This window comes from Lissotriton helveticus, chromosome 10 (assembly GCF_964261635.1).
Source record: "Lissotriton helveticus chromosome 10, aLisHel1.1, whole genome shotgun sequence".
Taxonomy (NCBI): Eukaryota; Metazoa; Chordata; class Amphibia; order Caudata; family Salamandridae; genus Lissotriton; species Lissotriton helveticus.
In genome coordinates, this window is record NC_136071.1 from 867736140 (window position 1) to 867751750 (window position 15611).

The following is a 15611-nucleotide window of genomic DNA, read 5'->3' on the forward strand; positions in this document are numbered from 1 at the left end:
TGCAAACAGGGGAGTACCCACATCGGGCATGACTTCCTCCACTAAGTGGCAACAATTTCGGATAATTTTCTGCATAGGATGCGTGTGGGGTCCAAACATTGACACGCACACCATCCGCTGTGTTGGTGTCTTTGAGCTCTTCTGCAGTAGATGCTCCCTCGGCGTCCATCTGGCTCTCTTCATAGAGTGTCTCAAGAGCTTACGAGGGTAGCCTCTTTCTTGTAGTTTTTTTACCAATGCTTGTCCATGAATTTCAAAGTCTTGAAGTCCCGAGCAATTCCGTCTCACCCTAAGGAATTGTCCATAGGGGAGGTTATTTTTAAGACTCCTTGGATGGTAGCTCTTGAAATGTAAAGCATTATTTTTGTCGGTTTTCTACTGAAACAGAGAAGACCTCAGTCCATCTGGTGTGGCCTTGATTTCTACATCCAGGAATGAAAGAGAATTGTCATTATAGGTTAAGCTGAACTTGATGTCCGGGCTCCGATTATTTAAGCAACCATGGAATTCCTCCAACAGCTGTGAAGTTCCATTCCAGATGCACCACACATCGTCTATATATCTCAGCCACTGCTGGATATATACTTGATACGGATTGTTGTTATATACAAATTTTTCTTCATATTGTGCCATATACAGGATTGCCATTTCGGGCGCGAAGGGGCATCCCATCGCTGAGCCTTTCACCTGTAGGAACAGTTCATCTTCAAACGGAATAAATTCCTTTTTAAAGCCAATGATGCAAAAGCGACAATCAAGTCAGTTGGTACTCGGAGGGGGCGGGGTCTTTTTTCCAGGTAAATCTCCAGTACATCCAATCCATCTTGTTGGGGGATCTGCGTATATAATGACGCAACGTCCATCGTCACCATCAGTTGAGTCATTGAGTCAAATTGCAATCCTTCGACCTTGTTAATAAAATCCATCGTGTCACGCAAGTATGACGGATCCTCCACCACCAATGGTTTCAAAAAGACATCTACGAACTTGGATACTGGCTCAAGAACTGAATCACACCCTGACACGATGGGCCGTCCTAGCGGTGTCGTGGCATCTTTATGGACTTTCGGAAGAAAGTATAGATGAGGGACTCTGGGATATTTTTTAACCAGATATTCTGCTTCTTTAGGGCCCAGTATTCCTTTTACCTTCGCATCATTGACCAATGCTGAGACTTCCTGCATTATTTGATTGCGCCTTTCTATCCGTCTGTTCACAGAAATCCTTACATTCGGTTGGCAACTCCGTACAACAGTGGTCTGTGATGCTACACACAGGAATCTATTAGTACTTATAGAAGAGTCTGAGAGTTTAGGAAAATTGTCAATAAGACTGTTAACACTGACACCTAATCCCATTATTATCCTTTACAGTTATGGCCACCTCCAGTCGTGTCCTGAGGAGAACCCCTAAACTGCACGGTTGTTCAAAACGCGTTGACCCCTAGCCTGGGAAAAAAAAGAAGGGTGCCTCTAGGGTTACAAAAAAACTATCACATCTCTACCTCTAGTAGTGTGACCCTTGGCAGCAATCTAGTCCCTGGCTTAGTAAGACAGGCAGGCACTGTCAATGAACTGTACTGTCCGCCTGTCTATTCGCATTTAATTTGAAGGACTGGTGCCTTAGTAATAATAATTGGAGGCATTGTATAAATGTGTATATTGTAAAGCACAGTATTAGTTTTGTGTATATATTCATGTTTTATTTTCTCTATATGTTTATTATTGTCTGATGACTGTCCCTTTGGTGACATATGAAAGTTAATGTATAAAGTTTTTTCAAAAAAAGAAAAAAAGTCTAAAATAAAACAGTCGCACCACCTAGAACTTTTTGACTAGGTGTGATAAAAAACTGAAAAAATGTAACCTGTCTAGCCATTGTTTCTGTTTAATATACAAATTATTGGGGGGCAGGCCGAAAAGTATAATTTCAGATTTTTCGGAATTGCGTTTCAATTGATTTAGCTGGAGCCAGGCAAACACCTCCGATAAGCAGGAGTTGATCTCTTCGCCTCTGAAGTCTGCGTCCCTGTCACAGGAAAAGAGCAGTTGAGTGTTGTCAGCGTACAACACTATCTTTGCGCCATGGGTCTCAGCCAGATTTGCTAGAGGAGACATGTAAATATTAAACAGTGTAGAGCTGAGAATAGAGCCCTGTGGGACTCCCACCTTTAATGGGAAAGGGAGCCGAAAAAAGCAGGGCCCAAACTGTTTGTTGGTGGTCTGTCAGAAAAGAGGCAAATCACTTGAGTACCATCCCGCCGAAACCGGATTCCTGGAGCCTCAACAGGAGTCGGTTGTGAGGGATGGTATTGAAGGCCACCGATAAATCTAGTAAGTGCCATATTCCACAAACAGCTGGAATATCCTAGGGATTGCGCCTGCCGGGTCCATAACATAGAGCAGGATATCATCTGTATATAGTGAAATTGTTTCCTTTGCCAAACTTACATCCCCCTGAAATCCCCTAATGTTTTCCTGTGCTTTCACCCAGCAGACCAGACCAGGGGTTCTATGCTTATAGCAAAATGGAGCAAGCACAGTGGGTGCTTCTGTTTAGTTTCTTACTCCAAGTAGATGCTGTTTGAAATCAAATTATTTACTTTAACAACTGCAGTGGGACTATTGTATACGAGGGTCACGTAGCAGCAGAATCTTTCTCAAAACCAAAATCGTAGAAGTGTCAGAAAGGGCCCTTCTAGCACATTGAAAATCTTTTCAGCATCTAATAATTGGTTGGTTGGTGTGTGTGTGTGTGTGTGTGTGTATACACACAATTATAAGATTGAGTGTTGTGGATGGTTGTGCAATAAGGCCCAATTGATCTTTATGGATAAGTGAAGTAATCACCGCCTGCAATCTTGAGGCGAGAATTGTTACCAAAAGGTTGGTCTTTACAATAAGCAGTGGGATTGGTCAGTATGATCAAAATTTGCTTTTTTGTTACCCTTTCTTATATGTTACTGTCATATGTGCATGTTTGAAGTCTGGAGGTAGTGCCTTCTGGCCTCCAGATTCCTGCTACATTTATCAGAAGTGTTGACTCAGTATCAAAGACAGTCTTTTATAAAGTTCTGTCAGTAATCAATTGGGACCCGGTACTTTGCCCATTTTGACAATTAGTGGGGAGTGGTCCGAGATCTGTCGTGCAAGAAAATCTGTTGATGGGATCTCACCATTCTCGATGAATATATAGCCAAATCTTGAGAATACACTGTACGCTCCCAAATAGTATGACTATTTCCGGTTCCCAGGATGTTTCAGTATCTAGGTGTTTGTGATCCCCATTTCCCATGTAAAATTTGCCATGTGTATTGCAGGTGCTGCGCCTGATGCAGGGGTAGTGATCTGAAAGTATGACGTTGTTGAAGTCTTCACCAATTATATGTAGAGGAGTGCCAGTTTCTAATAGCACTTTTCCTTTTTTTTCTAAAATCGCATGTTTTGGGGAATATACGCAGAGCAGTATAATATCTTGCCTACCTCATCTTCATTGTACTCCTACATAACTGCCAGGGGGAATGCCAGTTTCATACATCCTCCTCTTTGCAAATGTTCTTGTATGTAAAAGGGCTCTGATACATTGTGAAAAGGTTTTTCGTGGTCGAAAGTCTTGTGTTGTTTTAAACTCACCAGGCTTTGCGACCGCAAAGCACCTTTATTCATGAGGTCTGTAGTGAGTTATTTGATCTTTCCAAAACAAAGCATCTTCTATGTCGGCAACATAATAGGAATATATGCATTCTGTTATTTGGTTACTCACATTTTTTGCAAGATTCCGCCAGAGAGTTTTAACAATGTGCGCTTCATGAGGCTCTAAAGAATTACACGGTGGAACAAGACTCAACATACCTCGTAGAAATTAATGATGTTGATCACCCATGCGCAGAGGCCTGCAGCAGCAAAAGACTTAGTGCGAACCAGGTCAGGGCTAAACTCTGGGTCTCTCAGGTACAGCTCTTTGATGGATTTTAGGCAGTTTTCATGAATATGCTCTTTGTCGTAGGTGAGCAACGCTTGTAAAAAGTCATCAATCTGGAAAGAGGAAATATCCATGTTATCTACTTTGAAATCCTGACCATACATCAGGAGTGAAGGAGGATTCCATCCGAGCAATTTAAGCAGGCCAAATGTTAAGTTTGTAAAAGGCATGCAGTCAAGTAATTACCATGAGAGGCATGGGAACCAGTAGACCTCCCTTTCGTAACCACTGGGAAAAAATGCCTCCCTCTTTCTCGGCCGTCTAACTAGCATTCTCTAAGTGATACTTTTAGCTTACATATAAATGGGATGCACCAAGTAATGGAATACAGCATGTTGAAAACTGGCAGACCATTTGTTTTTACAGTGGACGAGTCATTTTTTCATTTCAATAATCTTTATTCGGTTGCCATACTTTTTTAGGAAACCACAAAAGCACATAAAGAAAACATTTCATGATATAATACATTAAAAAGAGGGCGGAATCAATTATAAATACAAACCTTTGTACAATGCAAAGAGTTCATAGTTCGTAGGGTTACAGGCTACTCAAAGTGCTAGTGCGTCGAGAATTAATCATAGTTATGACCATATTTGATACAGGCCTTCAAAAAACAAGCAATTGATTTGGCACAAAGTTCAGTATCATGGAATTGTAGTGCAAGGAACGCGGGACGACAACATCGCAAGCCCAAGAGTTTCAGCAAGGGAATAATCCATCTCCTTCGTGGAAACTCATAGTAACTGCAGAAAAATACTATATGCAATGAAGATTGTTCTGAAATTTCATCGCAGGGACACAGTGGAAGATTATTGGACCAGTCGCTCTGCTTCGGGAAAGTTATCAAACGATGGTAGATGTTAAAACGAAACCGGGTCAGTAGGTATTTCTCATAGCTATTCAGATTATACTGTAAATACGGTTGCACCCCAGAAGCGATCTGGATGGCTAAGATCTGGCGATTGGAAATTTTACTGATTTCTTGGGTTAGTCGTAGCTCTCGCAGGTGGGATAGGCATAAAGTTTTTAAGTTTTTCCTTGTTATTTCTATGATAGTTGTTGGATGGGAAAAATAAGGTGCTAAATTTAGGTCTTTCAGAAAATTACGCACATAAACCAACCACGGGATATTGTTCCACTTATCCAACCCAAGACAGTCAGTAATCAGGGAACGTGTCAATTTGCAGTGTTCTGTTTGCCAAACACGATGCCATAAGAGAATTGGCTGGATGCTAATAATATCTGTTATGTAATCCAAGCCTAATTCAATGTGGCAACCAAAGGTCGGTGAGCTCTGTGGGACTGCCAGCAAGTATCTTATAAAGCCGTTCTCTACCTTCTGAAGGGAATCTACAGCAACATGACCCCAGACCCCAGCGCCGTATGTTGCTACGCTGAGGCATTTCGCCTGATATATTTTGATCATTTCTTGGGGAGGGCGCTTCCATAACTTTTGGGCAAATGCTACCAGAGCCGTGGTAGCTCTAAGAAATAGTAGCTTCCTTGCCGAGATAGCTTGTTGCCAGCAAGACTTTTTGTCAGTTAGAATTCCCAGATATGGATAGGTGTTGGTACATTCCAGTTTGATTTTATCAATAAAAATAGCTTTTGTCTTTTTTGCGCTTTTGCCTGTATGCACTACATAGGTTTTCTTAATATTAACCATAAGGTCTAAACTTGCCATAAAGTGGCAGTATCTGTCGAGGAGATACTGTAATTGAAGTGGTGTTCTAGCCATGATCACCACGTCATTCGCGTAAAGTAACGCAGGTATTGGACGGCGATCGATTGCGGGCAGGTCCTGACTCCCTTCCAACATTGCAGGTTCTAAACCGTTGGTATAAAGATTAAAAAGGAAGGGAGCCAGGACACAACCCTGTCTGGCCCCCTTTGCCACGGGGAATGAGTCGGTAAGTTCCCTCCAAGGCCATATCTAACTCTGGCTGAAGCCTCCGAGTATAGTTCTTGTATGAAGGAAACCAACGGGGGGTGTACACCCATTTTCAGAAGGATTGACCACAGCTTTGAATGGGAGACACAGTCAAACGCTGCGGACAAATGTACATAGGCCAGGTGTAAATGACCACTCTTTGCACCAACATATTTTCCCATTAACAGGGAGAGGTTTAATGCTTGCTCTACGGTTCCCAGACCCTCACGGAACCCATATTGTAAATTAGATATTATATGGTTTTCAGTGGCCCAGTCCTGTAATCGTTGAAGAACTAATCGGCCTGCCACTTTAGTCCAGGAGGGAACTGGGCCTGTAGCAAGCTGGGTTGTTTCGAATTGGATGGGAAAGTCCAATGCCTTCTGTAAATCCTCCAAATCTCTAAAATCTTTGACACATTTCAAAAAGCGTAATACACAACACATTTACAGATTAAAGACGCAAAAAGCTGAAAGTACACTTTACACATGTTAGACACAGTGACACATGAAACGGAGACAAGTGTAGTATAAGCACCATAAAGGCATGCTTTACCATGAAGGATGATGAAAACATTAATACAAAGTAACACTAATACATATATATGAGTTGTACTAATGAGAATTTCTTGTGAACATGTTTATTAGTATTTACTGATGGAAATTGTGCTATTAATAAAGTAGTCTTGTGTTTCAAATGCATTCTGTTAGAATGCACAATTTAGAAGAGTCTGTGCCAAAATGTGTAGAAAATAGGTACGGTTTTGAAATTTTTCATAATACTAGAAATTCTATAGTTTATGAAAAGTGGAAAACACATTTTGTAATATGAATTTAGAAAACGATGTACTTATCTGAATATTGAGAATATTGTGCTAGTAGGGTATTTCTAACATTTTCATATAATAATGTCTGGTGAAAGCTCTACATATTCCCCATTTAAATTGATTTTATTATGCTACATTGTATATTAATTTAGATTGTATTTAATTAAAATTGTGTAATGCCAACTTAAAGGATATTTCGAATATGCTTTTTCTCTATTGCTGACCTTTCCCCTGGCTTAATACAATGTTTCCTTTACAACTAGTGAAATGCTGCTTTTTTTCAGTACATGTGCAACTTTCGACGTTCCTAAATGTTTCTTTAAAGTTCACTGTTAATTATTCCTGTGGGAACATGATTTCAGCTGTTACTAGAGTCTGATACTTTGGATTTCTTTTTTACATAACACAATAATTTTTCTTTTCCCCTTGCGGGAGGATGCTATGTCTATTGATTTTTATTGATTACTAAGAACTATCCTTTTACTTTTGGATTGATTTGCTGAGGCTACAGTCGGTAGCCGATGGACTCAAATCTTCTTTGCTGAACTATTTCATTTTTTTTACATTTCTTTTGCTTTGTGCTAATGAACTCGCCCATAATGGACTTTAAATCTGAACCCTTTCTCCTTCTACGTAGGATTTGAGCTGTTAGACAAACTATCCTTCTGCCTTTAATGGTAATGGGACCCTGTAATGCTGTAAACTGATTTTTATAATAACCATCCGATAAAGCCTTGCAAAAATGTTTGGCGCTTTAATGCAAGCTGTAATATTCTTAACTGAAATTCTCAAAAGATTGATTATTGCTTTGGATTTTGAATATTTATTACAATAACCAAAATGGTTTAATATCTGTATAAGTCTATAATTGAGTCTTGTTGGGTCTTCAATTTAAACTGTGCTATGTTACTCATGACTTAAATGCATTGTAGGGAGAATCAGCGAGCTCAGTCAGAACATCAAGTATCACTTCTCTTGCGCTGTGCTGCTGTTGTGGAGCTTTTGGTCTGCATAAGTCTAGTCTGACTTAAGTTCATCAGGAGGTTGGGTCTTCCCGTTGTTATGCTTTATTTCTACAGCATGTTCTTTGGAGGGATGTACTTAAACCTGGTCTCAAATTTTGAGTTAGCTGTCAATTAATGGTCCTCTTTGGACAGCTAACGTGGTGTTTTGGCTACTTCCTATCAACGGAGAAAGATTCACCCGATGATCTTTTGCCCAAGACCAAGGAGTCCTCAATTTTCTGTTCTTCAAAAAGAAGGATTAATGGAGTGCTGATGGTGTAGATCTCTGGATAGAGTCAACGAGTAACAGCAAAGGAGTGTATTAACAGGGAGGTGCATCCAAAACGCCTCAGCCAGACTCATCCTCGACATCCCACGATCCAGCCACATCTCCGGACATCTGAGAGACCTTCACTGGCTCCCCGTCAACAAGAGAATCACCTTCCGCCTCCTCACCCACGCACACAAAGCCCTACACGACCAAGGCCCGAGCTACCTCAACAGCCGAGTCAACTTCTACGCTCCCAAACGCCACCTCCGATCAGCCAACCACGCCGTCCCCCGCATCCGAAGAGCGACTACAGGAGGAAGGTCCTTCTCCTACCTGGCCGCCAAGACCTGGAACTCCCTCCCGTCCGACCTGCGCCTGACCCAAGACCACCTCTCCTTCAGGAAGAAGCTGAAGACCTGGCTGTTCGAGCAGTAGCGGCACCCCCCCCCCCCCCCAGCGCCTTGAGACCCTACGGGTATGTAGCGCGCTTTATAAGTGTCACTGATTGATTGATTGATTGCTATCACTTTTGCTTAAGATTGAAGTTTTTGAAATGCCTGTATGTTGTTGAGCGGATTAAAGTAGTTAAAGTCTACATGGTTAAAGTTCATCTATGGTTGTGGCACTTTGTGCAAAGCTGAAGTTATAAACGGGTCCGTCTTGGCCTAAGATCTCTTGATATTTACCTACGGTTGCCTCAGTGTAGAAGACACTAAGTAAGTTGCTAGCTGTTTTGTGGTGTTGGTCGTGAGTCATCATCGACAACACCTTGGTAAGGGTTCTCTTTGTGTGTTAGTGGTAAACGGCTAGTATGGTTGATCTCAGGTGCACAAGGAATAACTATATCAATTAGGGGTGAAATCCTGGCAGTTGAGGTTTAATTTGAAGTGCACGAGTATAGAAAAGTTTACTTACCTTGTGAGAGTGAATAACTTTTAGCGGAGCAGACAATTTTATTTGTTATTTGCATTGCATTGTAATTTTGCTTAGAGAAAAACACGCAAGAGAAGATTGTGATGGAGGGGGAGTTGCTGCGAGAAGCGAGATTGTTGTCACCGTGTGCTGTGCTGTGATTGTTGTAAACCCACACTGGGATTGGTTGACTAAATTTCCTGGATTTACAGAAATCATTTGTTAATACAGAATGGAATACAAATGAATTTTCTCAAGTCTTTGCAGAAATTAGTAAAGAAAGATGCAACCATATCTGCCAAAGCAAAGGTAAAAGCAACCCCTGAGGGTACGCCAGGATACACTTTCATAATGGACAAAGGTTTAAATCCATGTATGTGGTTTGAGTTCAGCATTCCGTTCATCATTTGTTTACATAGCATTTTTCGCCCTAAGTGGGATCGGAATGCCCAGATATGGGTCTCTTGCTTGCTGAGCCACTTGTTTCAAGCTAGCCTGGCTGATGAGGTTTGATGCCCTGAAACTGTTCCCAGGATCCTTGTTTCAGGTTCAATGAGGACCTGGCTTGGCAGCTCGGGCTAGACTGTTACCATGAGAAGCAGGATCAAGATTGATAAGCATATGGCTGGATCCAAACTGGGGAGACATGGTGAGCAAAAGAACAATGGATTTAAGCCAGATTTCTCACTGGGGGTGGATGTTTGATTTGTTTAGCATTCCTTCCATCAATTGTTTGCATATCTTTTTTTGCCCTAAGTGGGATGGGTATGCCCAGACGCAGCCCCTTGCTCACTGTGCCATTGGATTCAAGCTAGCCTGGCTGATGAGGAGTAATACCCAGAAACTAGTCCCAGGATACTTGTTTCTGGTTCAAGGAGAACCTTGCTTGACAGTTTGGGATACACTGTTCCCATGAGGAGCTGGATCAAGACTGATTTGAATATGGCTGGGAACAAACTGTGGTGGCATGGTGAGCAAATGAATGATGGATTTAACCCAGATCTCTTGACTAGGGGAGAATGTTTGATTTGTTCAACATACCATCCATCATTTGTTTGTGTGGCTCATGTTTTGGCATAAATGTACTGAGTAAGATGAGACATACGGATCTCTCATTATGGAACATTTAATTAGAGGATTTTAGAATATTTAAAGAAAAGAATGTATGAAACAAATGATCCCTGTAGAGCCACTGTAACTGAAGCTTTACATGCAAGGAAACATATTGCCCATCAGAAAGACAAAGAGTAATACCAAGGGAGGTACAGGAAAACTATGGACCATTAGCAGAAGCTAGATTGGATGCTCAACAGAAAATGTGGAGAGCAGATGCAAGACACAGAACATGATTGTATCCGGTGCTAGAGTTTGAGGAAGATTCTAAGGGCAAGAGAAGAGAGAAAAAGAAGCATTTAAAGACAGACAAAATTGATTCAGGGAAGGGAGGAGAGGGGAATGATATAGATGATGAAAGTTTGAGTGATTTATTGATGAATCATCCACCACTTTACAATGAGACACAGCGTGGAGACTTGACACATGCTAGTATAGTTGACAAACCTAATGCTCCCATTAGGCCTGAATCGCCAAAGGAATTGCTGCTATTTTCTTCTGTGAGTGGGAGAACAGAAATGTTAGCTCCTATGAACTTAATTGATTCAACTACTCCAGACTCTTTGCCTGTTCCCATTACTATTGGATCTGTTGCGCCCCTTTACAGGCCTGGATTACAAGTAAATACAGTTTACAATGTGACTGTACCTACTGGAGAAAATGCAGTGTGGGGCAGTTCTTCAGAACAGACAGCAAGATCACTGCTTCATACACATATGATTCCAACTCAAACTAATAATGCTGCAGATCTGAATGTTGTCCCAAATCAAACACAATTTGATCCAACACAAAGAATTGTGCAGAGGTTTTCACCTTTTTATTGCCTAAAACAGAGTGGACCTCCTGAAATGAATTATCAAGCTTCTGACATGATTGTGTCAATGGGTATTTCAGTTCCAGATACATCCGCACTAAATGTACAATATGGAATGAATGCAAAATTGAATGATGGAAGCTTAGATTTAATAATATAAGAGAGCAGTCAGGGCCTACTTCTCAAGAATGGCTTAAAGGATATAGTACTCTGAATAATCAGGAGCCAGCGATAGTTGCAGCTTCACTTCCAGTTTCAGTTATGAATTCAGTTCAACTACAAACTTAAATTTCTAGTTCAGCACCTAAGTTTGGTTTCAGGTTGAAGTATGGCCCAAAAATCTGTTTAGAAAAATAGAGCAGCCATGCATATGAGCAGATTAAAAGTTGAATTAGAAGAAAGGATCAAGGGAACTCTTAGCCCTTCAAGACCAGGGGAAGGAACAATTGTTTCCCTGTAAAAAGGTTACACAGTGAGCAAATTTGACACATGAAAGATTGGTAGAATCGGCACAGAAATATGGTATAGATATTCAAAATTCAAACATTGTTCAAAAATCATACAGGTTAGATATTACTGACAAAGACATTGTGAACTTGAGGGCACCAGGAAAGAAAGTGCAGATAAAAGAGCTAATAGTATTAATCAGAAAATGAGAGGAAAGAGAAAAGTGTGAAGGTAGATGATCGAAAAAGACGGAAACAAAGCGAGGTAGAGTGCAGTGACGACCTGATGTTTTTGAAGGTGGAGTAGAGAAAGTACAAATGCTCCATATGAGAGAAGTCTCTGGAGGAGGCTATGCTTATGTACCCTGGACAAGAACTGATGTTATGTCATTTAAAAGCAATTTCCCAAAATTGAGAGGAAACTCTATGGAATAGTACAGAGAAATTTTATTATTTGTGAAGATTTCAAAGGTTTTGTGTACTGATTTGAATACTCTTTTTGAAATTGTAGTTTCAGGAGATTTACGGGCAAAATGCAAGGTTACTGTGGCATGGCTTGAGTAAGAACCAGAAAGGAATACTAGAACAGGAGCACCATCTCCAGTGGTAATAAGGAAATACCAGAAGGTAATAAATCAACTGAAGACAAAAATTTCCACTAAATTGGTTGCAGATTGACAGGACGACCAAACAACTCAAAGAATCAGTACATGCATTTTACAAGAGATTAGTACAGGCTTTCAAGCAGTATAGTGGATTGGACATTGCCGCAGATAATGATGTGGGACATTTTGTTTACAGGTTTGTGTTTGGTTTAAGACCTGAGATTTCGAACATGATCTGACAGCAATTACTTTGCTGGCAGAGCAAAACACTGGATGAGATTTTACGTTATGCCAAATATTGTGATAACGAAATTGAGACAGAGCACAAGAAGCTCAAGGAGAAATTAATGATTGCCCAGATAAGAGCAATGCAAAAAGGTCAAAAACAGATGGGTTTTGATAATACAATTCAGGTACAGGGAGGTTATAATCAAGCTCTGACGATGCAGGGTGTTAATTTTTTTCAACAGCAGAATTTTCCGTCCCAAGATAGAGGTCGTGGTAATCCGGTAAATCCTAGATCTGGTATTGATGTGTTGCTTTTGAAGAAGACAAATCCATGTCATGCTTTTGGAAAGTTTGGACATTGGAGATGCAAGTGTTAAGTCTTTTATGAATAATGCAGCGAATCAGATGCAGAATGTAGAGTATGCACAGTTTCAAGGGACTAACATGGGAAAGACTCCACAGATCCAAGGACAGAGAATACAGAATTCTAATGTATCACAGCAAATGCAAATGCCCCAAGCTTGAATACCATTAAAGAATGTTCAGGTACAAGGATACATTGTGAATCAAAATCAGCAGATGAATAGACATTCCTTCCAGAATCAGAATGCAGCACAGCAGTTTTTGATCCAATTTGAGGACAGTGATTAGGACCCATTAGCCTGATGGGGCCTGAGGGGGGCGGGGTAGAGGATTGCATGCTTGCCACAGCCTTAGAGGTAGACCAGAGTGGTCCTTATGTGGATGGAGAAGTGGATGGGAATCCTATCTCATTCCTTGTCTACACTGGTGCTGCCTGTTCTACTGTAAGAACAACAGAGTTTCCAAACTTACCCTGCTCGAAAACAAATAGTCTCCAAGCTATAAGAGTGACAAGTAAAAAGTTGTCTATGCCAATTTGTGAACCAGTTACAGTTAATATAGGATCCTTCAAGGCTTGATAGCGGTGTGTTGTGTATGACACAAGTCCAGTAAATCTGTTTTGACGTGATCTACTATGTAATCTAAATTGTTCATTTTATTGCACACCCAGGGGGATTGAATTTCATAAAAATTATGCGGATGTTTTTAAACTTGCCCAACAGAGGTCAGATGTGGGGATGTAACCTCTCCTGACGAGTGAGGATTTACCCGTTGAATTGAGAGGCATATTGCTACGTAAAGTCTTGGACTACATGTAAAGATATCGCAATAATTAAAGGTGTTGACCCAGTCCGAATTACAGTTAAACCCAATGCAAAGTTCCCAAGAATCCAATAATACAATTTGTCTACAGATACTATTGCAGGAATAGTGGGACATTCATGTAACTGGACTTGCAGAAGCCGAATGGCAAGTATCGTATTGGGCTGGATTGTGAAGGGTTATCTCTATTGCTTGTCCATGTTGTCCTGTGGTACCGAATCCAGCTGTGATTTTATTTCAAATTCAATGTGAAGAGGAATGGTTTTCAGCAGTTATTGATTTGGGCCAGTATTTCTTTTCTACCCCATTGCATGAAGCTAGTCAAAAAAATGTTGCCTTCTATTTTCTCAGTTGTGTTTTGGCATGGTGCATAGTCCCACTAGTGTATATGGAAAGCTCCTCAATTTTTCATCAGATACTCAAAAAGAATCTTGGGTCTCTGATAATGCTGAATCAGTGCTGGTGCAGTAAATGGACGACTTGTTGATGGTGTCAACTACAAAGGAAGCTTTCAAAATTGACACTATTGCTTTGTTGAACCATCTTGCACAAAATGGACATAAAGAATCCCTGACCATGATCCAGTTTTGCAAAACAGAAGTGCTGTCTTAGGATATCACATTGAGACTGGAGCGAGGTAAGAGTCACAGGAAAGAATCTCAGCGATTATTAATATGAATCCTCCAGCTACCCAATTGGAAGTCTGCATGTTCTTAGGAATGAGGGGATATTGTTAACAGTGAATTCCCAAATTTTCCTTAAAAGCAAAACCTCTGCAGAGGTTGAAGCACAAATGGGTGTCTGATCTGGTACCCTGGGGATGACAGTTGCATGACTGTTTTCAAAGAGCTGCAGGGCACCAGCTTTTGGAAAGCCTGATTACAACAGTTTTTTTTGCAATAAAAGAGAAGGCTTCACTTTTTCAGTGTTGACTCTAATGCATGGAGGCAATTGCAGGCCTATCACCTATTTCTCAGTAGCACTTAATCTTGTTGCTGCTGTGTTGCATGGATATTTGAAATCTGTTGCATTTACATATATGAGTCTGGAGCAGTGTGAAAGTATTGTCATGGATCAAACACTGACAGTATTTTTGCCCCAATCAGGGCATATACTTTTGACTCTTACTTGAACACAGTACCTGACCAATAGTCGTTTCACTACTTTTGAGCAAAGTTTAGTGGATGCAGAGAATGTGACTCTTAAGAGGCGTACAGTGTTGAATTCATCTACTTTAATGCGGTTGCCTGGAGATGAGAGTGTGATTGATGAGGTCCAGCATGATTGCCTGGATGTGACTGAATTTTGCACCAAGTCGCGACCTGATATTTCCGACAACTCTTTGCCTGAATCTTAACATGTGTTGTTTGTTGATGATTCGTGTTTCAGAGACAACAAAGGAAATCCAACAGCTGCTTATGCTGTGGGTACAGTTGGAGGTGTTGTGAAAGCATCATGGTTTCAAGGAGTGTTTTCTGCGCAAGTTGTAGAGCTCATATCTCTGACACGAGCATGTACCATTTCGGAACAGACCCCAGTTACAATTTGTACAGATAGTCAGTATAGCTTTGGAATCGTACGTGACTTTGGGCAATTGTGGTCACAGCATGGGTTCATGATGTCCTCTGGTTCTCCTATTAGAAATGGAGAGTGTGTGAGGAGCCTTTTGCATTACCTACAATGGCCTGCCCACATTGCTGTTTTGAAATGTGTCATTCGTCTGCAAGGTACTGACTATGTAACAGTTGGCAACCATTATGCTGATGAGACGGCAAGGTACTGTACGTTGAATGAACATATTTTAATGAAGAAATACTGAAATACACATCCAATGTCACAGATTGCTATTTCTTGTTGTCTGCTCTAGATGCCTGGGAAGAGATGCCGAAATTGCAGGATGAGGTTGCAGAAGCAGAACAGCAGAGTTGGTTGCAAGTAGGTTGTACCAAGAGGGAAGACTATTTGTGGGTTTACATTGATGGCAGACCAGTGTTGCCTGACACCTTATTGTCACCAATCGCATGACACTACAATGTCCCGCACATATTGGGAGAGATGCAATGATGCACCTTTTCTAACCGGTGTGGTTAAAGCACAGGTTGTCACAAGTCACATTGGTAAATCTGCAGGTCCTTTCAACCAGATGCAAATGAACTTTATAGTGATGCCCCTTTGCAATGGATTAAGACATGTATTGGTCTTGTGTGCATTTTTTCAAACTGTGTTGAAATCTATCCTTCTCATATAAATGGTTGCTTGACTGTGGAAAATTATTTTTCGGGGAATTGATCTAGAG

The 15611-nt window shown here is 40.9% G+C and overlaps 1 protein-coding gene across 1 annotated transcript in view; it reads right to left on the reverse strand.

Moving 5' to 3' along the window:
* DNAH11 (dynein axonemal heavy chain 11) overlaps positions 1-15611 on the reverse strand; it is a 3642058-nt gene that overhangs the window by 1128247 nt on the left and 2498200 nt on the right. Inside the window, exon 61 of the mRNA XM_078663510.1 lies at positions 3852-4034. Within this exon, the coding sequence (XP_078519636.1) occupies positions 3852-4034 (183 nt within the window). The remainder of the gene's footprint in view (positions 1-3851; positions 4035-15611) is intronic.